This window comes from Ursus americanus, chromosome 5 (assembly GCF_024610735.1).
Source record: "Ursus americanus isolate L20-20 chromosome 5, mUrsAme1.1.p, whole genome shotgun sequence".
Taxonomy (NCBI): domain Eukaryota; kingdom Metazoa; phylum Chordata; class Mammalia; order Carnivora; family Ursidae; genus Ursus; species Ursus americanus.
The window spans coordinates 1,981,207-2,003,388 of record NC_142131.1 but is presented as its reverse complement, the minus strand read 5'-3'; the positions used below and the strand labels follow the sequence as shown (position 1 = coordinate 2,003,388).

The following is a 22,182-nucleotide window of genomic DNA, read 5'->3' as shown; positions in this document are numbered from 1 at the left end:
ATCATCTGGAGTCTTCTTGGATTTTTCCTTTCCTTTTCTTTTTCTTATCAATATAATACTGTGCTTAAAGTCACTAACTCTGGAGCCTGATTGACTGAATTCCAATCCACCAGGTATTAGCTGTGTGACTTTCAGAAATTTACTTTGCCTTCCTATGCCTCAGTGTTCTCACCTGTAAAATGGAGAAATAATAGTCTACTTCATCAGTATTGTTATGATACTAAATGAGCTAATACTTATAAACTGATTACAGCAGTGTCTGCCACATCCTAAATATTATATAAGTAGATAGATAGATAGATAGATAGATAGATAGATAGATAGATGATAGATAGAGATACATACATACAAACTCTACCTCTGACTATCTCACGACTCTTCTCAACAGTACTTGTTGATAGTTGGTTAGTTCCAATAAAACAATTATTGCTAACCAATAAAACAACTGGTTAGTAACCACTACAAACAAGCCAATAAAAGCTCAATATTTTTCCCTTTTCTCTGGTCCATTTGAATCCTGGTGGAAAAAAACAAAAAACAAAAAACTAGAGATACAGAATCTGAAACCTGGAAGAAACCTTAGAGACAATCTATTAAATTCCTTCATTTTACATGGGAAAATGAAATCTCTTCAAATATGTACCTAAGTGACTTAGGGATGGGAGATGTCCACGAAATCACCCTAAAGCTTCTCATCTCTCCTTAGCTACCACTGCCAATTTCCGCCCCCAGCAGATCTCTGATCAGGTACTATCAAGTGACAGAATTTCTTGGTCTCACTTTCACTTTTTTCTCTACTTTTACTAATCATCCTCTGTGGAAACAGCAGAATAACCAGCTACAGCCTTTGGAATAAATCTCCTGTAGAAACTGGACTCAGAAGTGGTTCTTAGATGGGACTCTCTCAGAACTTCAGGACTGATACAGGTTTTAAAATATACTTATTTGCTGTTGTCTACAATGATTCCAAAAACAAAACAGAACAAAACAAAACAGCCTGGACTGGAACCCATGTTGAAAATATAAGAGTCTCAATTGTTCAGTACAAGCAGTTTCAGACATTAGTCAGAACTACTACCCCTTTTACATATTTTGTAATGGACATTGTGGCTCATAGAAAAGTAATAGAAAGCAAAACTGATAAGCAATTTCTAAAACTGAGGAGGAAAATTATAACTTGCTCCCATGGATATCTGGAATTGATGGAGTAATAGATAGTAGCATTTATGATTCAAGTTCACAAGACTTTAAAGATACGGGTAAAATCAGAGTTAACAATTCTCCAAATAGAACATATCCCACAAAATTGTATCAAAACATATGGCAGTTTTACTCATCTTAGAGCTAGGTCATTGATTCTGAATTTGTTTTGATAGAATACCATCTTAATTTTGGCAGATCTGCTACGGAACAGAGGTCAGTCATTTAAAGAGTAAAGAATTTCTTTCTTTCTCATATAACAAAGTAAAACATGCCTAGCTGCAGGGAAAGCTAGGATATAGTCTCCAGCGGGGCAATCACTTGTCAGTCACAATTTTATTAATGCCAAGAAAAAAAGAAAGGGTTTTAGAGGACAGCTACAAGTCTCTACTACATCCATAAATATGATTTAATAAAATGAAACATTAGTGAATCACAGTGAGATTTTTAAAATCACCTGAAAGATAGGTATCTTTTAGGATCTACATCTTCTAAGTTTTTTGTAAACTAGTTTGTGCCAGATTCTGTTATAACAGCTTTGCATGCAGTAAAACTAATCGCTCAATCCTACTATTCCACCATTATCAAAAGTTTCTTTTCTTTTAAAGACTTTGATTGATTTACTGATTGATTGATTTGAGAGAGAAAGAGAGGAGGAGGGAGAGCGAGGAGGGGCAGAGGGGGAGGGAGAGGAAGAGAGAAAGAATCCCAAGCAGACTCCGCCCTGAGCATGAGCCCAGTGTTGGGCTCAATCTCATAAACCTGAGATCATGACCCAGCTGAAATCAAGAGTCTGACACTTAACCAACTAAGCCACCCAGGCACCCCAAAATTGTCTTTTAATGAATAATTCTAACCCATACCAATCTTCATTTTCCTTATATCCTATAATATTTATTCATACTAGTCTTTCCAGTGCTTCATTATATATTGCTGTCCCATGCACACTTACAAAAGACCACAAACTTCTTAAAGATACCTTAATGTCAGTAGTACTCAGTAAAATGCAAAACTTAGAAGGTACTTAATAAATACTTAATGATTTGAAGTAAAGGCCTCTGAGCCAGAATCTGTCCATATGAACAAGAAAGAATAGCTGCTAACATTCTAATGGATACCAGCTTAATAATTTACTGATAATACTGTACAATTCCTTGTGACTAAAAATAGTGAAAGTAGAATGATTATTAACACCAAGGTGGACCACAAAGCAATGCTCCTTGGAAAGTAGCAAAAGAAAAAAAAAGAAAGATAGAAATGGTAGCAAAAACAAGAGAAGAAAGCAGATGTGCAATTGAAAGAGTAAAAAGCAAATGGTAAAGAAAGATGGCTCAGCCCAATGTGTGCTTTGTATAAAACAAAATTAATAATGGCCAAATCAATCTTAAAGTAAACATAATTGCAAAAAGACAAAGTTCTTCAAGAAAAGAATAGCAGATTTTGGATAGGTCATCAATTTTAACAGAAACTTGCCATACTCCCTTCCAACAACACTGATTTTTTGATAGCAGATAGCCATTGGAATCTTAGAGCCATAGACGGAGACAGGGAATAGGATGACTATAATGAAGTGACCATACATGGGGAGATAAGGCAGATAAGGCAAAAGGGAAGAGGTAAGTGATAAAGCCACGTATATAAGCACAAGTGAAAGAGTGACAACCAAACCCAACAGATACTCTTCAAACACAAGGCTGTTCTATCACTGTCAACAGAACACTGAAGCAGCCCTTGCATGCAGTGAAAACAAACATCAGCTAACATTTGAACTGAACTGAAGTGAAATAAAGCAAAGCAAGAGAACAGAAACATCAGAACAAAAACAATAATGGCTCAACAGTCAATGTTGGAATGAAAAACAAACTGAACTGGGAGAAAAAAACTTTTATAACCAAATAAAACAAGATAATAAAGCAGCAAGAAGATCAAATTTCTGATTTCAAATGCCAAGCAAAGTTGCAATGACCAAAGCAACATAAAACAAATCCAGAGGCACTTGGGTGATACACTTGGTTAAGCGGCTGACTCCTGGTTTTGGCTGGGGTGGGGATCTCGGGGGTGGGGGGATCTGGGGGTAATGAGATCGAGCCTGGCATGGGACTCTGTGCTCAGTGAGGAGTTTACTTAGGATTCTCTCTCCCTCTCCCTCTGCCCCTCCCACTTGTGGTCTCTTTCTCTCTCTAAAAATAAATAAATAAATCTAAAAAAATTTAAAAACCCAATCCAATGCTTTTAGAAAATTAAGATGGATAATTTAAGAAAAAATTATTTGGACAGTATTTTTTTTAAAGATTTTATTTATTTATTTGAGAGACAGAGAGCAGGGGAAGGGCAGAGGGAGAGGGAGAATGCAGGGCTTGATCCCAGGACTCTGGGATCCTGACCTGAACCTAAGGCAAAGGTTTAACAGACTGAGCCACGCAGGCACCCCTATTCGGACAGTTTTAAGCAAAAAAGTATTTCCACTTCCTTTAGTTAGGCTGCCCGGAGATGCAGAAAGATACCTGAGTTCTAGTTTTAGTTCTGCCATTGACAATTTATGGCCAACAGTAATTTAACCTTCCTTATATATATTAAAAATGTTGACTTTTTCTGAAAAAAAAAACCCACTAGAAAAAATCACATTTACTCAAGGTAAAATGAGAAGTTGCATTAAGATTCAATGAATCTTCAAAGTAAAAGAATGATTGTCTTTTTGCTTCTATGGTACGCCTTTAGCAGGAAGCTGAATTGTAAGTTTATAATCTATATAATCAACTACAGATTGTCCATTTCTGATTAATTTTCTTTCCAAATTTTGAATGGTGTGTCTCATTTTAATTACATTCTATTAGTGTTATTTACTACCTCCATTTACTTTTACAGTGGCATTTAAAACTTGCCCTGTGCCAGGAACTGTGCTGGGTCCAAGCAACATTTATCCTTGCAGCCATTCTTCACAGTCATTATTACTGTGATTATTCCTGATTTTTCACACAAATTATTATTATTTCCATTTCCATTCTTGTTAAACTCAAGAAATGAGTTTCTTGAGGCTAAGGAAATTTGAGTTGACCTAAATTACACAGCTAGAAACAGGCAGAACTGGAATTAGGATGTGAGGTTGTGTAACTCCAAAGCGTGTTCTCTTTATATGGTACTGTGTGGGTCCCCTTGGGACCTTTAGCTGAATACTGATTGGCACTGGCACATAAAGATAATACCAGATGCCAGGAAAAGAATCATGTAGAAGGGGCAGTGAGTACAATCCCTTGCTCACACAAGGCCAGGAATAATATGTGACTAAAGTTGAAAAGCTCATAATTCATAGGTCATCAGGTAAACTACTGTTATAGCCATTGTTCTGAGGAGCTATTACCCACAGACCCTTATTCCACCTAGCAAAGCTTGAACGCAGAAACCAAAAGAATTAAACTTTCCTATTAGCTATGTCCCAGAATAAAATACAAAAGTATTCAACTCCTAACAAGGTAGAATCTACAAATCTACACTATCACTCATCCAATCAAAAGTTACTAGGAGCACAAGAAAGAAGAAAAATGCTACTCATGATGAGTAGAAGAAATCAATCAATAGAAACAAATCCAGAAATGACAGGTAAAAGAATTAGTAGAGAAAACATTAAATAGTTAATATAACTATATTCCATATGTTTAATAAGATAGAGAAAAGATTGAGCTTGTTAAATACAAACACGAAAGATATTTTAGAAATCCCCCCAAAATTTCTAAAAATGACAAATGCAAATCTGAAATTAAAAATACACTACATGACATTAACAACATATTCAACTCAGCAGGAGAAAAAAAATGGCTAACTTGAGGATGTAACAATAGACACAATCCGAAACGAAACACAAATAAAATGTTGGAAAAAATGTTTAAGGAATCAGTGAGCCTCAGGACAACTTCAAGTGGCCCAATGTATATGTAATTGATGTTCGAAAAGAGTGGGGGACAGAAAAAAATATTTGAAGAAATTATGTCCATTTTCCAAATTTGATGAAAACTATAAACCCACAGATCCAAATTCAACAAACCCTAAGCACAGGAAACATGACAAAAACTACATTATGGCACATCATAAACAAAAAGCCTACAACCAATGATGAAGATTTTATTCTTTTTGATGATATTATAAATCCGATTTGCTTTCTTAATTTCTCTTTCATTGTTAGTGCACAGAACTGCACCTGATTTTTGCATATTAATTTTTGTGTATTAATTTTTTATCCTGAAACTTTGCTGAATTTATTAGTTCTAACAGTTTTTTTTTTTTTGGTGGAGTGTTTTGGATTTTTTTATATATAATGTCATGTCATATGCAAATAGGACAATTTTATTTCTTCCTTTCTGATAAGGATGCCTTCTATTTCTTTTTACTGGATAGGAATTCCAGTGCTACGCTGAATGTATGTGGTGAGAGTGGGCATCCTTGTCTCATTCCTGATCTCAGAGGAAAGACTTTCAGCTTTCAACACTGAATATGTCAGCCGTGGACTTCTCATATATGGCCTTTATTATATTGAGTTACATTCCCTCGGTGCCCATTTTTCTGAGAGTTTTTATCATGAAAGGATATTAACTTTTGTCAAATGCTTTTTTTGCATCTATTGAGATGATCATATGATTTTTACTCATTTTGTTAATGTGATGTATCACATTGATTGATTTGAGATGATGAACCAAACTTGCATCCTTGGAATAAATTCCACTTGATTATGGTGTACAATCCTTTTCATGTAACTGATGAACTCAGTTTGTTAATATTTTACTGAAGATTTTTACATCCATGTTCATCAGGGATATTGTCCTGTAATTTTCCTTTTTTGTTGTCCCTTTGTCTGGTGTTGGTATCATAGTAATGCTGGCCTCGTAGAATGAGCTTGGAAGTACTTCCTCTTTTCCATTATTTGGAAGACTTGAAGGATTGGTATTTATTCTTTAAATGTTTGGTAGAATTCACCAGTGAAACCATCTAGTCTTTGTTATTAAGGCTGTTAATTACTGATTCAATCTTCTTATTAATAATTGGTCTGTTCAGATTTTCTATTTCTTCATGACTCAGTCTTGGTAAATTGTATGTTTCTAGGAATTTATCTATTTCTTTTAGGTTGTCCAATTTGTCAGTGTATAATTGTTCATGGTAGTCTCTTATGATCCTTTGTATTGGTGTGGAATCAGTTGTAATGTCTACTGTCTCATTTAGAGTTTTATTTATTTGGGTCTTCTTTTTTTCTTGGTCAGTCTGGCTAAAGATCTATTTTGTTTATAATTTCAATAAACTAGCTCTTAGTTTGATTGATCTTATCTATTGTCTTTTTAATATCTATTTAATTATTTTCACTTTGATCTTTGTTATATATTTATTCCTGCTAACTTTGTACTTTTTGTAAGTTTGTTCTGTTTGTCATTCCTTAATGTGCATACTAAATTTTTTTTGAGATCTTTCTTTTATATTAATGTATGCATTTATCACTATAGACTTCCCTCTTAGACTACTTTTGCTGCATCCCACAAGTTTTGGTATGTTGTGTTTCCTCTTTCATTTTTCTCAAGATTTTTTTTTTCCTCAAGAGTTTTTTGACTTCTCTTTTTGATTTGTCTTTGACCTTCTGGTTATTCAAGAGCATGTTGTTTAACGTGCATATATTTATGAGTTTTCTAGTTTACTTCTTGTAATTGATTTCTAGTTTCATACCATTGTGGTCAGAGAGGATTCTCGACAGGATTTTAATCTTCTTGATCTTCAGGATCCAAGCTAAAGAATGTTTCATATGTGCTTGAGAAGAATGTGTATTCCGCTGCTTTTGGATGGAATGTTCTGAAAATATCTAAGTCCATCTGGTGTAATATGTCATTTAAATACAATGTTTCCTGGGACACCTTGAAGCCTCAGTTAGTTAAGCCTCTGACTCTTGTTTTCAGCTCAGGTCATGACCTCAGGGTCCTGAGATAGAGCCCCACATTGGGCTCCATGCTGGGCATGGAGCTTGCTTAAGATTCTCTCTCCCTCTCCCTCTGCCCCTTCCAGCCCTGCTTACTCAGGCTCTTGCTCTATCATACATACATACATACATACATACATACATACATACATACATACAATGATTCCTTATTGATTTTCTGTTTGGATTATCTAACCATTATTGAAAGTGGGTACTGAAGTCCCCTACTATTATTACCACGCAGTCTCTTTCTCCCTTCAAGTTTGTTAATATTTGCTTTATATAGTAAGGTGCTCCTAGGTTGGGTGCATAAATATTTATAACTGTTGTATCTTCTTGATGAATTGACCTCTTTATCATTTTACAATGACATTATTTATCTCTTATTAGTCTTTGCCTTTTTTTTTTTTTTAAAGTCTTTGTCTTAATGTCTGTTTTGTCTAAGTAAAGCTCCTCCAGCTTTCTTTTGGAGATTTAAGGTACAGCATAGTTATTATACTTGATAACATTTTATTATATACTTGAAAGTTACTAAGATTAAATCTTAAATCTTCTCATCACAAAAAAGAAATGGTAATTATTTGAAGTGATTCAGGTGTTAGCTAATACAATGATGGTAATCATTTTGCAATATACTAGGGTATCAAATCAACACTTTGTACACCTTAAACTTACACAATGTTACATGTCAGTTATTGTGTGTGTGTGTGTGTGTGTGTGTGTGTGTGTGTGTGTGTATACATATATATAAAGTTAGGGGGAAAAAAGAAGAACCAGTGATGAAGAGAAAATCTTAAAACTAGCCAGATGAAAACGACATCTTATGTTCATCCTTCTGTCAGAAGGATGACAGCAGATTTCTTTTTGGAGATAATGCAAACCATTAGACATTAGAGGAAATCTTTAAAATAATGAAAGAGAAGACTTTCTATTTTCAGCAAAATACCTTTGAAAATTGAAAGCAAAAAAAGCAGAGAGATTCAGACATACAAAGTCTGAAATAGTTCATTACCTGCATATCTGAACTACAAAAAAACACTAAAGAAAGTTCCTTTCTAAAGAGGGAAATATGAATATACAACATAAAAGGATACAGGAAATAATAACAACATGGGTAAATATAAAAGGTAAATCTTTCTTATTTTAAAACCTCTTTGAAAGATAATTGCTTTTTAAACATATGATTAATGTGAAAACTTTTTAAAAATATGTAGCAATAAAAATACAAGCAATTGGATAGAAGTCAAGAGGGGGGGACTAGGACTATACTTTAATAACACACCTATACTACACAGGAAATGGTATATTACTTGAAGCTACACTGTGATAATCTAAGGATGTGTACTACAAATTCTAAAGCAGCCACACACACACAAAAGAACTAAGGCCAATAAGCAAATAAGGCAATAAAATGGAATTAAAAATACTGAATTAATTCAAAAGAAGGCAGAGAAAAAGAAAAAAGAAACAAAGAAAATTTTAAAATAATAATATAAATATACACATATATATATGTATAATTTTCACTACAGAAAATTTTTTTCTGCAACTTGTCAGATAGATGTGTATGCTATGAAATGAATGGTTCTGTCCCCCCAAATTCAAACGTTGAAGCCCTAATCCACGAAGTGAAGGTATTTGGAGATGGAGCATGTGGGAGATAAGCAGGTCATGAGTATGGAGCTCTCACGATGGCATTAGTGGCCTAATCCTATTTAATGTCCTAATAAGTGTCCTAAGAAGAGACACCAGAGGGATGATCTCTCTCTCTACCACATGAGAATAGAGTTCTGTGCAAGCCAAGAAGCAAGCTGTAACCAAAAACCGAAGCAGCCAGCATCTTAGTCATTGACTCCCCAGCCTTTATAACTGTGAGAAATAAATGTTAACAACAGTTTAAGTCATCTGGTTTATGGTATTCTGTTATAGCAGTCCAAGCAGAAGAAAATACACTTAGCCTCACTCTGCAACTGAAAAATAATGACTCATGAAGATCGTTACTCTAAGCCCTTCTCAAAAGGAGATAAAAATGCCCATGGCTGTTCATTACATAATTGCTCTGGAACACTGTTTCTCAGGTGTATGTGATGTTGCACATTCCCACTGAGACACCTAGTGGTGGGCAGTTTATCTGAAGATGAAAGGAGACCTGTACACTCAGTGTTTTACATTTTAACTCATAAAATGCACAGTTGGGTCTCTCCCCAAAGGGCTTTTGATATATTAACTTCTCTTTACATCACTCCAGTGAGGCATAAAGAGAAAACAGAGGGGCACCTGGGTGGCTCAGATGGTTAAGCGTCTGCCTTCGGCTCAGGTCATGATCTCGGGGTGCTGGGTTCAGGCCCCGCAGGGGGCTCCCTGCTCAGTGCAGAATCTGCTTCTCCCTCTCCCTCTGCCCCTCCCCTTCCCCCTACCAGATTCCCCTCCCCCCATCCCTGCTCATGCTCTCTCCCTCTCTCTCTCAATAAATAAATAAAATCTTAAAAAAAAGAGAGAGAAAACAGAATGTATAAGCAAACTGCCCTGGGTCAAAGACAGAACCATATGCCCTCATTTCCTGATTCCTGTACTAGTTGACTACTCATTAATGCACTACATTTAAATTTTAATTATTAATAATTAAATAATATTTTAATAATAGCTTTAATTAACTCTTGTGTTTTTAAAAAAATCATTCATTTACAAAATAAAATGCCACAAGACATTATCTGAATCTTTGAATTTACTTCCGTGCAACTAATAAATAGTTGCTTAATAAACATTAACTAGAACCGAATTACATTAAGATATAATGAAGCCATGTTCTAGGCCCTAAACAGAATGTGGAAATAAGCACCATATCTAAATTCAAATGCATAGGTCTGAAATTATCAAAATTATTCAAAAACTATTGTCCTTTAGAAGAAATCCCTTAAAAAATTAAGTCACAAATAGAAAGACTCTGACTTTGCAAAAATTCAACTATACATGGGAGAAGTAATTCAGCTTATTGTATCAGAGAAGTTTGGGTGTTTAGAGGGAATACAAGTATTCTTCATTTAATTAGATTACAATGAAGTTATACATTGGCACATTCTTCTAACAGGAATAACAGACTGTAATTCTATAACTCTCTTCTTTCAAACAGGTGAGAGAAGCCTATATTCTCTGAGATGTAGAGTTATTGAGGTTCATTCCTAGCTTTGTATAATAACAAAGTACAAAGTACTTACTGTAGATCTTTGTTTTTAAATTTTATCTCTTCTTTTCAAACACATTTTTGAAACGAGGTCTGTAAACCTTTTCTGTAAAAGGCCAGATACCAAATATTTTAAGCTTTGCAGGCCAGATGGTTTCTGTCCCAACCACACAATTCTGTCTTTGCAGAGCAAGAGGAGCCAGAGACAATGCTGTAAAAAAAAAAATGGGCATGTCTGTATTCCAATAAGTTTTATTTACAAAAACAGGCAGGTGAACAGGATTCAGCCTACAGGCTATATAGTTTGCTGGCCTCCTGCTCTAAATTCCCAACATCTGTTCTAGGTGATAGTCCCACCTGAGGTCTTAGACCCCATATTTCTTTGTCCACTTATCCTCCTCAACTTTCCAAAGTCTCCTCCTTCTTTCTCTTTCCTCCTCTCTCCACCCCCACCCTGAATCTGGAATTCTCAGGCATCCCTTTCTCAGAAACTCTGACGAGCTCTATAGGAAGAAAGTAGGCCTTAATGAGGCGCTACCATAAAATGGTTATTAAAGTCTTATTACGTTTAGGAGAGGAAATACTTAGGGTGATTGTTCAACCCAGATACATTATTGATAAGAGTGGGATTCATGATAGGGGAAATACTTGGAGGCCCTCAAACATACCAGACGAGAAATAAGCTAATGGCTACCACCTGACTCACATAATGGTCACTTTTCTTGAAAGCGTTTTATATGTAAACAATGAGGGCTCAATTATGAAGCAAGTTACACAACAGAGGCAAGTAGGTGTGTGTGTAGCTTACTTACAAATCTCGGCTGATGATATTACTAGGAAGAGATGTCATTTATAAAAAAAAGGAAAATTGCAGAATTTCTTATAACTCATCTTTCACACTTAAACTAAGAGTAGGGAAACTTTTTTCTAAAAATTATAATTTAATTATACAAGAACCACATTTCCTGTATAAAAGTTATAGAACTAGTATGATGCCACAAGGCAGACACAAAAGGCAATGAACCTGATGACTTCAAGTGATAACATGCTGGTGACCCCTGTAGGTAACTGTATCAGTCAGGGGGCTCACAGGAAACCAATGGCATACTCAAAATGGGTAATTGTAGAAGAATATAACAAAAGAACTCTTTACAAAGGGTATAAGTAGGGAAATCAACAATAATCATGTAATTTATTGTTTAAATTGTGCCACTTTTAAGGGTAAAAAGAAGCTTTCCTAATAAATTATGCCAGGACAATGGGTATAGACGGGGTCTGGCCCAATCAAATTGAAACGCTCAGAATAGAGCTGTACCCTTAGGCTAGCAAGAATAAGGGGCCATTACCACCCTTAGACCTAAAAATACAAAGAAAGGGAATGGTTACCAAAACCTGAAATGTAGCAAAATGAAAAGATCAACCAACTGGAGCTAGGGCCCTCAGGAGAGGACAGCATCCAGTCTAGGAGGAGCCAGCCTGGAGAGAGTGGGTGAATTAAAACCACAACTTCACTGTTCTCCTACTCCCTGATTGCTTGCCAAAATCTCCCATTGGCTGAACCCAGTCAGAAGCTGGAGGTCAAGGGAGCCTATTGGTGCAGTTCTTATGGGCCAGCTTCCCTAGAGTATAAAGCAGGGTAGGGAAGGGTGGACAGTATATCTGCAGGTATTTGGTACAGTAAATACCATTGCAAAAGTATTAAAATTGGAGCTATCCTTCAGTTCTGACCTCTTCTACAACTCTTTTGAAGCATTCTAAGAAGGCTCAACTGCTACCTTTTTCCTGAACAATCTTCTCCCTGTTCATTGCCTATTACATTATAGAAGAGTTAAGTAAGCAAGATCTATCACCTCCAATTGGCTGAGGGTAAGACTGTTTCTTCACACAGGAATGAGTGCAAGCACTAGGTTTTCATACCTCTATTTGGCCTCTTTCACTACCTGATTAAAAAATATCTGGGAACATTTCTCAGCCATTGGTTGATTATATATGTATCATCAGCCTTGGAATAAAGTAAAATATAAAATAAAATAAAATAAAATAAAATAAAATAAAATAAAATAAAATAAAATAAAATAAAATAAAATAGTTTTGTTTTGTTTTTTGCATTTGTCATAAGAAACTCCCTCACCTTCTGGTCTAGAAATGTCCCCAGTGGATCTTAGAGGGAGTATGGAGTTTGGTAAAACCAATCAATGGTTCAAACCAACAGCAAGGCTGCTTGAGTACAAATACGTAATGCAAAATTAATGGACAAAATGGACATGTGCCACAGTCATCACAAACCATACACTGACCACTTCACATTACATAAACACTACACCTGATTATGACCCATGAAGGGAGAATATAAAGAAAGAAAAAATGTTCACTTCTGCAAAGTGTGGCCCGTCCTTTCTGCATAAATGAGAACCAAGAGGTGTAGTGATTATATGACCAGCATTCTGGAAAATCTATTGTAATCACTTTACTTCCAGGCCCAACTACTGGGAAAAGTGCATTTTCACACTTCCCAAAATATTACCAAGCAAAAGTTGGTGTCATCTACTTTTCTTACTTCATAGTAGAAGATCTCACCCCTTTCATCAGTAACCCATGTGACAACCTTTCCATTTTTTGAGTCCAATGACACTATGCTTTAATAAAGTAAAAAATTTTAATTAAAAAAATAGCATCTCTTTTTCCTGACAACTTGGATCTATGTATTCAAACACAGACTGGATTTTGCATGAGGACTAGGCTACCTTAAGTATTCAGGATAGTCAAAGAAGAGAAAGAAAGTAAATTAAAAAGAAGGCAGGGAAAGAATAAGAGAATGAAAAAGAGAACTATTATTAAAAACAATAACAAAAATACTAAGAAAAGAAAGGAATGACAAATCTTTCTAGCGAAGTTAAGAGAAAAAGAGCTGTGTTATGCGTCATTTTCTGGCCTAGTTCACGGGTGAGAGCATTGCCTAAGCTCTCTGAGTAATCACAGTGCTACAAATGATCTCGCTTCTGTTTCCTACCATAAGAAAGACACCATTCTTAACCTAACCTAGTATTTCCTTAACTACACATACAGATACTGTTCACACCTTCAGCATTTTGAACAAATGGAAAGAGAAAGAAAACAGAAAGTTATTTAGCCCACCAGGAATTTTCAGAGATTCCCTTATCTGAGTGGTAGCCCCAGGCAAGCCATAAGTGGATTCTAGCAGGAAGGCAGCAAAAAGCTAGGAAAAAAGGAATCTTTCTAGAGAGATTCTTTCATATGACATAATGTGCTTCCTACCGATTCAAAGAAGGTTAATGTACTTTAATCTATTGAGGATTTATTGAGTATCTATTACGTACAGCACAAAAGACCGACCTGTGGTGGTTATGATGACGATCACAGACATAAGACAAATCGGCTTCCCCGAAGAGACTAGTGGAACCCTTCCTGTTCTCTCCTTTGCAATGGTTGCTTGGAAAATCAGAACCACTTTTGAGCTTGTCTTAATTCCCCAGTTTTCTTTTTAAATTAAAGTATAGCTGACACACAATGTTACACTAGTTTCAGGTGTAAGACATAATGATTTGACAATCTATTCCTTATGCTATGCTCACCACAAGTGTAGCTACCATCTGTCACTGTACAATGCTAATTCAATACCATTGACTATATTCTCTGCGCTGTACCTTTTATTCTCATGATGTATTCATCCATAACTGCACGCCTGTATCCCCTACACCCCTTCACCCTTAATTCTCTAGTTCTTAATAATGTTATTCTATGGCTTCTTGTACCTGATCCACACCTCCTTTAATTCTTTGCTTTCTTTCTTTTGCTTTATCTTGACTGTTTCTGACCTTTGGGTACCAATACATTTACTGCAAGACACTTCAAATGTTTTTGGAAAAAGTAAATTGATGTTGAACAAATCAATTATAAAACATTTCTTGCTTCTAAAGACCTCACAGTCTAATAAAAAGATAAAGTTGAACAATATTATTGAAATACTACATCATGAATGGAGATCATAAAAGAGAAGCCCAAGGGGCGCCTGGGTGGCACAGCGGTTGAGCGTCTGCCTTCAGCTCAGGGCGTGATCCCGGCGTTCCGGGATCGAGTCCCACATCAGGCTCTTCCGCTATGAGCCTGCTTCTTCCTCTCCCACTCCCCCTGCTTGTGTTCCCTCTCTCGCTGGCTGTCTCTATCTCTGTCAAATAAATAAATAAAATCTTTAAAAAAAAAAAGAGAGAGAAGCCCAAAATAAATATGTCTTAAAGGAGAGTGACACCACATCCAGGTAGGAGACCACTTTTGGAGATGTCCAGTGAAACGAGCATTGAATGACAGGAGAATATCAACACCTGAGGGCGTGAAGCTGGGAAGAAGAAAGCTTAGGGCACATTTAGAGGATATTAACGTCATTTACTATTTGGCAGAAGCCTAAGAGAATGAAGGAGATAAGACTGGAGAGACAGCTGGGAGCCAAGGGATTGTATATGTCAAGGCAACAGGAAGTCTATCGAGCAGAAAAGTGATATGATCGAAGTGATCTCAGAGGTCACATAGTTACAGATAAGGAAATTAGGGGCCCTGGGGATAAGTGTTTAGCAGTATATTTAACAGGCAAAGAGATGGCTTCCAGGAAGCCTGAGGAGGAGGCACCCTGTCTGCATAATCTCTACAAAGACCCACATAGATGCCAAGTTTTAAAAGAAAAAGCAAAGGATGGGAGACAATTCGGTTATACCCTAGAAAAATGCAGGTTGAACCTCACGGAGGGCTGCTTCCTTCTGTCCCTACTCCCATCGGCATATCCCAACCCAGTGAAGAAATCTATCTCTAGCTCCTGCTTGCTGACCAGAAACACCTCTGATGTCACAGCAGAAGAATCAAGCTTTGGCATCATCCCACGACACCATGAAAAGTTGGTGATGGGGGAGAGGGGCAGCGAGATTTCTTTCCCAGGGGATGCTGCCATGACAAAAAAACTCTGAACTTGGAGGATTCCAGAAAAGCCCATTTGGAAGTCATCGGTGAATCAGCGCCTTTCCATGACTCGGGTTAGCGCCGCAGTCTTTATCTCCAGGCCCTAACTAGCGTACCGGTACAGCTGTTGAGCGCCTTCTATGAGAAAAAGTTCAGTTCTGGCCTGAGTCCCCACCCCACCCCCACCCCTGAGTCTGTGCTTTTCCCGCTCCCCTCGCCACCCCCTGCAGTTGTTCCCAGGCACCGCGTGGCCTGTGACCTTTGCTAGGACTCACGTGGGGCGCCCTGCCTGCCTCAGCTGCTTCGGCGATGATTCCTAGGAACTTCCCAAGGACCAGGGCTCTGCACGCTCTGACACGCAAGGGGTGGGGGTGAGGGAAGGAAGAGGGGAGCTGGTTGTCTGGAGAGCCCCGAGCGGCGCGGGCCAAGCTCGGGCGGAGCGGGGTTCATCCCCCAGAAGCCCAGTCAGTGTCGGCCTTCCATCCCTTCAACCCCCTGTTGGCGTTGCCACAGCCCAGGAGGCGGCTACACACCCTGTCGGGCTCTCTCCCTGACTCACTTCGCTGCGCTTCAACTCCCTTTTCTGGATGAACGAGGGTTTGCAAGTACAAATCCGCGCCCGCCACCTCGTTGTCGCTCCTGTCCCTACAACCCGCGCGGTGCTCAGGCCTGAGGCGACCGAAGCTGTCACGGCTGCGCAGCGCGGGACTAAGCGCCTGGGACGCACGGGCGCACGAACCCGCGCGCCTCCGGAAGAGCCGCGCGCTGGACAGCACTCTCCCTGCGCGCGCAAGGCTGCGCGCCACGCGGCGCGGTGGGGCCCCGCTGCTTGTCTGGCGCGCTCGCCCTTCGCCGGCCTTGAGGGTGGGGCTGTGAAGGTGGATGGGCGTTGGGCTTTGTGGTTCTAAGAGTTTCTTGACACCTATAGAACGTGCTAGAGAAGACCGCAGCCCCTGCGGTGCCCCCAATCACCCAAGAGTAGGCGCTTCTTTTCCTGAAATTAATAAAGGCGCTTTGAAAAGTGAGTGTTTTGAGGGCGAGCGCCCATCCGATCTTTTCCCATTCATTTCAACTTCGTATCAGCTCCGGGCCTAAGATTCTGGTCACTATTGCATTTTAATGCCTTCACGCGGAAGTGCAGCCCAAGCCTGAGGCTGTACCCACCTTCCAAAGCATCCCATTAAGTGAGCACGTGTGTTTTCTCAGTTGCCACAGAAGGAAAGAACTAGTCGAAAGTGGCCAAAAGAAATACGGTGTACAGTATGCATGACCATCGGTACCTAGTTCTTAGAGTGGGTGCCGTTTTGGGGTGTTTTTTCCAACAAGAAAGGGGCTTAGCTACGGAAATGGCCCTGTAGGAGAAAAATATAGGTATCTGTTTCTTAAAGCGCTTTCAGGTACGTATCAAGCGTTTAGGGGAAAGATAAAAAGGAGGAAGGTAAGGGAAATTCCTGATGATTTTACCAATGTGAAAATTCCATAGATTTGGCTAGTTCTATTTTTTCTTTCATGTAATCAATTCAGAATTCTATAAAGGAAGAGAATGACATCAAGGAAAATCATTGGCCTAGAAGAAAAGAGCCCGTAGGCGTTTAGGTGTTATATATGTGGAGCCAGAAAGCTCTGGAGCATCAGGGAGACTCCAACTTAAGGCAACAGCATGGGTGAATATGGGCTTCAAGTGCACTGGGAGTGAGAGGCAAAGAGTGGTGTCTGGGCACAATACCCCTAAGGCAGGCCTTGCAGATCTAAAGGCAATTCAGTGTGGTTGGAAAGAGTTTATTGTGAAACTGGGGTGGAATTGTGTTTCCAAGTACATTACCTGATACTTATTTGTTCTGTCAGTTTTTTTCAGGAAAATCTTCATCTTGCAACTGGTAGGGCTGGTGGTAACCTACAATTTTACTGACTGTGACTTTGAGAAGATTAGAAAGAAGTATCAGGAAGTCATTTATCAAGCCCTGGAGAAATACATGAATGGGGTAAGTGAAGAAGCATTTTAAAAAAAATAGGTGTGTTTTCATCAAAAGGTTAGTCATACCCACATACAAACTACAATTTAAATTTTAAGGAAAAAAAAATAATGTGGAAAAAAATCATAGCCTAGCATTTTGTCAAAAAATTCTACAAGTGACATTTAAATATATTGGCCTCTCAGACGACAACTTAGACATTGGCACACAGTAAGAGTGCAGATATTGGTGAGGAGCATACATGGATAGATAACACATATCTACCAAGGCGTCTATTCTCTGCCAAACTGCTGCTCCACCAGTGCGGTAGAAGGAAGACTGTGGGAAAGGGCTTGAGAGAGAAAGGAGAGTAAAAAAAGAGGGAATTCTTGCGAGCTAAGCCCTAACTAGAGATAAGAGCCCTGGGAAAGGTGCATTTCAGGTCTTTTTAGTGTTCTAGAAGCCTTAGAATGCCATTAAGGGATAAGGTGCTCTTCAGAGTTGTAATATACTGTAGTAATCATTTTCCTGATTATTCTAATTTCTGGATAGAGCATACATGTGTGAAATGCATGAATGGCTACAAGGCAGATGTGGCCATTCGAGAGATGGTATTATTGCTCACCTGTGTAGACCTATACAACTGTGCCCAGTTTGGGGGGGGGGGACCCAGGGTCCTTTGATATCCAGTTTCAAACACTAGCAAGCACCATCTGAACTCAAAGTGTTTCACTACCTTGTCAATGACAAGAACAGAAGCACAGGGAGCGAGTGCCTAAGCGGAAACTGCTTTCAGAGCATCCTTTACACCTGGGAGCAGGCGGGGGTGGGGGTTATGATTTCTACATCTTTACCTTTCTTGTCATATATGTTTTTCTTCCAGACCAAAAGCACCGAATTCAACAACCCCATCTACTGTGAAGACCCGGTGAGTGGGTGGGTGGTCAGTACCGGGGCTTCCTCCAGAGAGACAGCAGGCATTCCTGGGAGAGGGTGTGCTGCGGGGCGTAGAACCGCGGGCGGTGGCTGGGCTCCCAGGCGACGCCGACCACGTCACGACGCCGGGCTGCGGGAACCCTCTGGGCCGGCGCCCAGCTTGGGATACTACTTCGGTTCCAATTTAGGGCAAGGAAGCCTCCCTCGCGAGTAAGCGGGATTCCGGGAGAGTTCTCCTCCCCCCTCCGCCGCCCCCGGGAGGGAAGGCGAATCGGGAATCGGGAGCAGGCAATGACGTCAGGGGAACGTCTCCCGGGCTGCGGAGCCTCGGCTCTTGGCGCCGCCTCCTGGCTGCCGCCCGGGCGGCGGGACTGGGGCGGAGCGCGAACCGCACGCGCCCTCTCTCCTCCAGCGCCGCTGCCACTCTCAAAACGCCCTCCTTCCTCCTGCTCCCGTGGGTTTTTTCTCCTTCTCCTCAACCGAGACCTCTTCCTTCCGCTCAAAGCGAGTTTGTTGGGGCTCCCGCTGCCCCTCCCGCACCTTGCACTTATTTCTTACCGACTGTGATTTTTGGTTTTGTCTTGTTTTATTTCTTTACTGTTTTTTGTGGCTTTTTTTTCCTGGCGTTTTTCTCTTTTCTCGTAAACCTTGCCGCCCGTGAGCAGCCAGATTGCCTCACTAAAATCGAACGCATTACCTTCTATCCCACCCACGGCTGCACGTCTCTCGCCGAGGAAATCTTTGCAATAGGAACTAATGCTACGCTCACTCTCCAGTGCCCAGGCTACTCCGGAATGCAGGTAAGCCAATACATTGGACTCTCGCTTTCCGTAGCCTTGGAATTAACCACAGTTAAGGTCGAACTTTGTTGCAGAAGTCGTTATGATATTTATTGAGGACCTATCTTTCCAAGAGCAAATGAGCCGGCTAAAAGCTGTAGATTCAGCCCCTGAGTCTCCTACGTCCTGGCTGCCCGAGCGTGGGAGGGTGATTGTCCAAAATGCTAATTCCTAAGGACCCAACTTAGACCTTCAAAATCACAATCCCCATGCATGGGCTCTTAATGACATTCTTATCCATTCCAAACTTTGAGCAGCACTGCTCGGGTTTATCACTTAATAATGTGTGCTTCTTTCTTAAAATGTTAAATTATACATTAAATCCACCCATATTTGCTTAATTGCTTGTATGGCTGTCTCTCTACATAATGGATTTTTGCATATGCAGTACATGCATTTGAATGGATGTGTAACTTTAAATAGAAACAATAGTGCGGAGTTAAGAGCAGGAAGTCTGGAGAAGGTCTTGCCTGACTTTGAATCCTAGCCCCAAAACTTCTAACTTGACATTTCTAGGCTCTGTGCGCCTAGTTTCATCTGCAAAATGAGGGTCATGTTAGCAAATCCCATATACAGTGTTATGAGGATTAAATGAGTCAATAGATGTTAAAGTACTTAGAGTAGTGCCTGGCACATAACAGGTCTTCAATAAATATTTATTTCAGCAGGCAAGTAAAATAGGGCATTTATCACCCAGATGACAAATTTAAAAAAAGACAAAAAAGAGACAAGAGTAGGTATGTATGACTACGCCTGCCTATTAACTGGTGACTTTTCTCAGTCTCAGTGTAGCCAAGGCTGTCACTATTTTAGGGATTAAAGATTGAGCCATATGGTCCATCCGGATTGGGCTTGAGTTAAAAACTCAATACCAGACAGCCATGTGAAATACCTGTTTGGCTCTATGCCTTCTATCAAAGAGACTGGCAAATCTACAGATGGCTATAGTGACATCATCCGTATGAAGAGCACAGAAGACAGTCCAGTTCAAGTTCTGGACAGCATGTGAGAAAGAGAGTCTGAGTAATTTATTTCAGCCCCTCCCAAGCCCAAAGGGAGAGTCTAAGACCAATAATATTTATGATTCAACAGATTTTAGATTATAAGATTTTTGCTTAGTAACCTGATAAATTTGATTGGTCTGAATACTGTGTGTCTAGAAGGCCCAGTTTGTCACTATCCAAGAGTAACTCAGGTGAAGGAATATATGGGAAGATTATCACAATCTTTTTTTTTTTTTAAGTTTAAACTCCTCTCTAGTCTGTGGCACATGTAGGTGGTAGGTGGTGGGAAGGACAGAAAGGAGGAGCACTTTGGGTCCCAATAACAGGTCTACTGGATTATATCCATAAAGAGGCATACACCGTGTTCTTGATGAACTTATGGTCTTGTCAGAGAGATCATGAAGCCATCAACTGAGTCATTTATTTAGTCACTCAATAAATATTCAGTGTTTCCTACGTAAAAGACATTGTGCTCAGCATTACAGGGAATACCCATGATGCAATAATAAAAACAACATGTAAGTGAGAGCCACGTTAAATGAAACACACTCTGAAGCACTAGAAGAGTTTCCAAAAGAAAAGTCTGAGCAAATAGCAGAGGCCTTGTAATGGAGGTGGTGCTTGGCTTTGAACCGAGAGTAGGTGGGTGGAGAGATGGGTGGGCATTCCTCTGGAGAAAGCACACAGGAGCAGCCAGTGAGCGGATGTTTTGGGGACACACTGAGAGATGGATTTGCATCAAGAAAACCCTGACATTCGATAGTTGTTAAAGATAGAGACAGTCTTGACGATTGATTCTTCTCTTCTACAGATAAATAATACCCAGGCAAAGAAGAAAAGAAAGAAAAGAGAAGTCACAACAAATAAATGCCGGGAACGAGTTGCATACTTAATAGGACTGTGGCGTCGTTTCAGTCGCATTTCATAGAAACAAAATACACCTTCCTTAGGGCTGTATTTCATAGCAACAAAGTAAATCATCTTTATTAGGTAGATGTAATGTTAACTCTAACTGTGACATTTAAAAGACCACTGATAGTTATTTTTTGATTATGGTAGGGTTTCTTAACTTATATTGTTTGATGTGGGCTTATAACGCAGGGTAAATACATTCCTCAAATGGAGGGGGATATAATGGTGATGCTTGAGCCACTGGCTGTGTGAGGTAATTTTCAGCTGCACCTACAAAAGCCTTACTTCAAGGGAAGAATCTAAACGTGAGGTAGAAGGGGGAAGGAGAAGGTTAAGGCAGGAAAAGCTTGAACTCAATAGCATGTAAACATCTGTTTAAAAGGCAAGCATTTCTTCTACATGTACTAATACTTCTTATGTTCTCATACCAAAAACATACAAAGGAAGAAATAAAAGCAAAAGGGGGTGCACAAAAAGTTGTACATATAATGAAGCAATTTGAAAGAATTTCCAAGCAAAATATTGTGGAAGTATTGTAAATCAAGTTTTAAAAATTATCTGACAAGAGAGATATATATGCAAGTAGATTCTGAAGAAGTGCCTTTGTCAAAGCTAAAATATGTATTTTTTTAAATTTATGGAATATATTTTTAATTTATTTGTAAGCACTTTTTAAAGTGTACATATTGTTTTGTAATTGACACTATATATTTCTTAATAAAACAATTGTCAAATTATCTTCTTATGAATAGTCTTTTTGATGTAGTTAGTAGAAAGTTTCACACACAACTTTCTGACGGGCATCACTTTTCTTCAGTTTTTTTCTGAGGTCTAGCCTTAATTTTTATTTGTTTTAATTAAAAATGCTTTTTATGGGGCGCCTGGCTGGCGCAGTCGTTAAGCGTCTGCCTTCGGCTCAGGGCGTGATCCCGGCGTTATGGGATCAAGCCCCACATCAGGCTCCTCCGCTATGAGCCTGCTTCTTCCTCTCCCACTCTGCTTGTGTTCCCTCTCTTGCTGGCTGTCTCTCTCTGTCAAATAAAGAAATAAAATCTTAAAAAAAAAAAAAGACCTGCTTTCAGTTTGTGGAAGTATGCTTTAAAAAAATGTTTTTTACTGAGGTATGATTGACATATAACATTATTTTAGTTTCAGGTGTACAACATAGTGATTCAGCATTTGTATATACTGCAAAATGACTGTCGCACCCAGTAAGCCTGGTTAGTATCTGTGATGAAACTAATTT

The 22,182-nt window shown here is 39.1% G+C and overlaps 1 protein-coding gene across 1 annotated transcript; it reads left to right on the top strand.

Annotated features, from left to right (window-relative positions):
* Positions 1 to 15,880: 15,880 nt before the first annotated feature.
* On the top strand, positions 15,881 to 21,673 carry TSLP (thymic stromal lymphopoietin). Its single transcript, XM_045777290.2, has 5 exons — positions 15,881 to 16,171; positions 17,126 to 17,275; positions 18,129 to 18,173; positions 18,847 to 18,981; positions 20,836 to 21,673. Exons 1-5 carry the CDS (start codon positions 15,881 to 15,883, stop codon positions 20,950 to 20,952), a joined length of 738 nt encoding a protein of 245 aa, XP_045633246.2. The 3' UTR covers positions 20,953 to 21,673.
* Positions 21,674 to 22,182: the final 509 nt, after the last annotated feature.

Coding starts and splice junctions, on each gene's coding strand:
- TSLP (XM_045777290.2), top strand. CDS start 15,881: ATGAACGAGGGTTTGCAAGTACAAATCCGCGCCCGCCACCTCGTTGTC. Junction 18,174..18,846: donor CCATCTACTGTGAAGACCCG/GTGAGTGGGTGG, acceptor GCCCGTGAGCAG/CCAGATTGCCTCACTAAAAT. Junction 18,982..20,835: donor CAGGCTACTCCGGAATGCAG/GTAAGCCAATAC, acceptor TCTCTTCTACAG/ATAAATAATACCCAGGCAAA.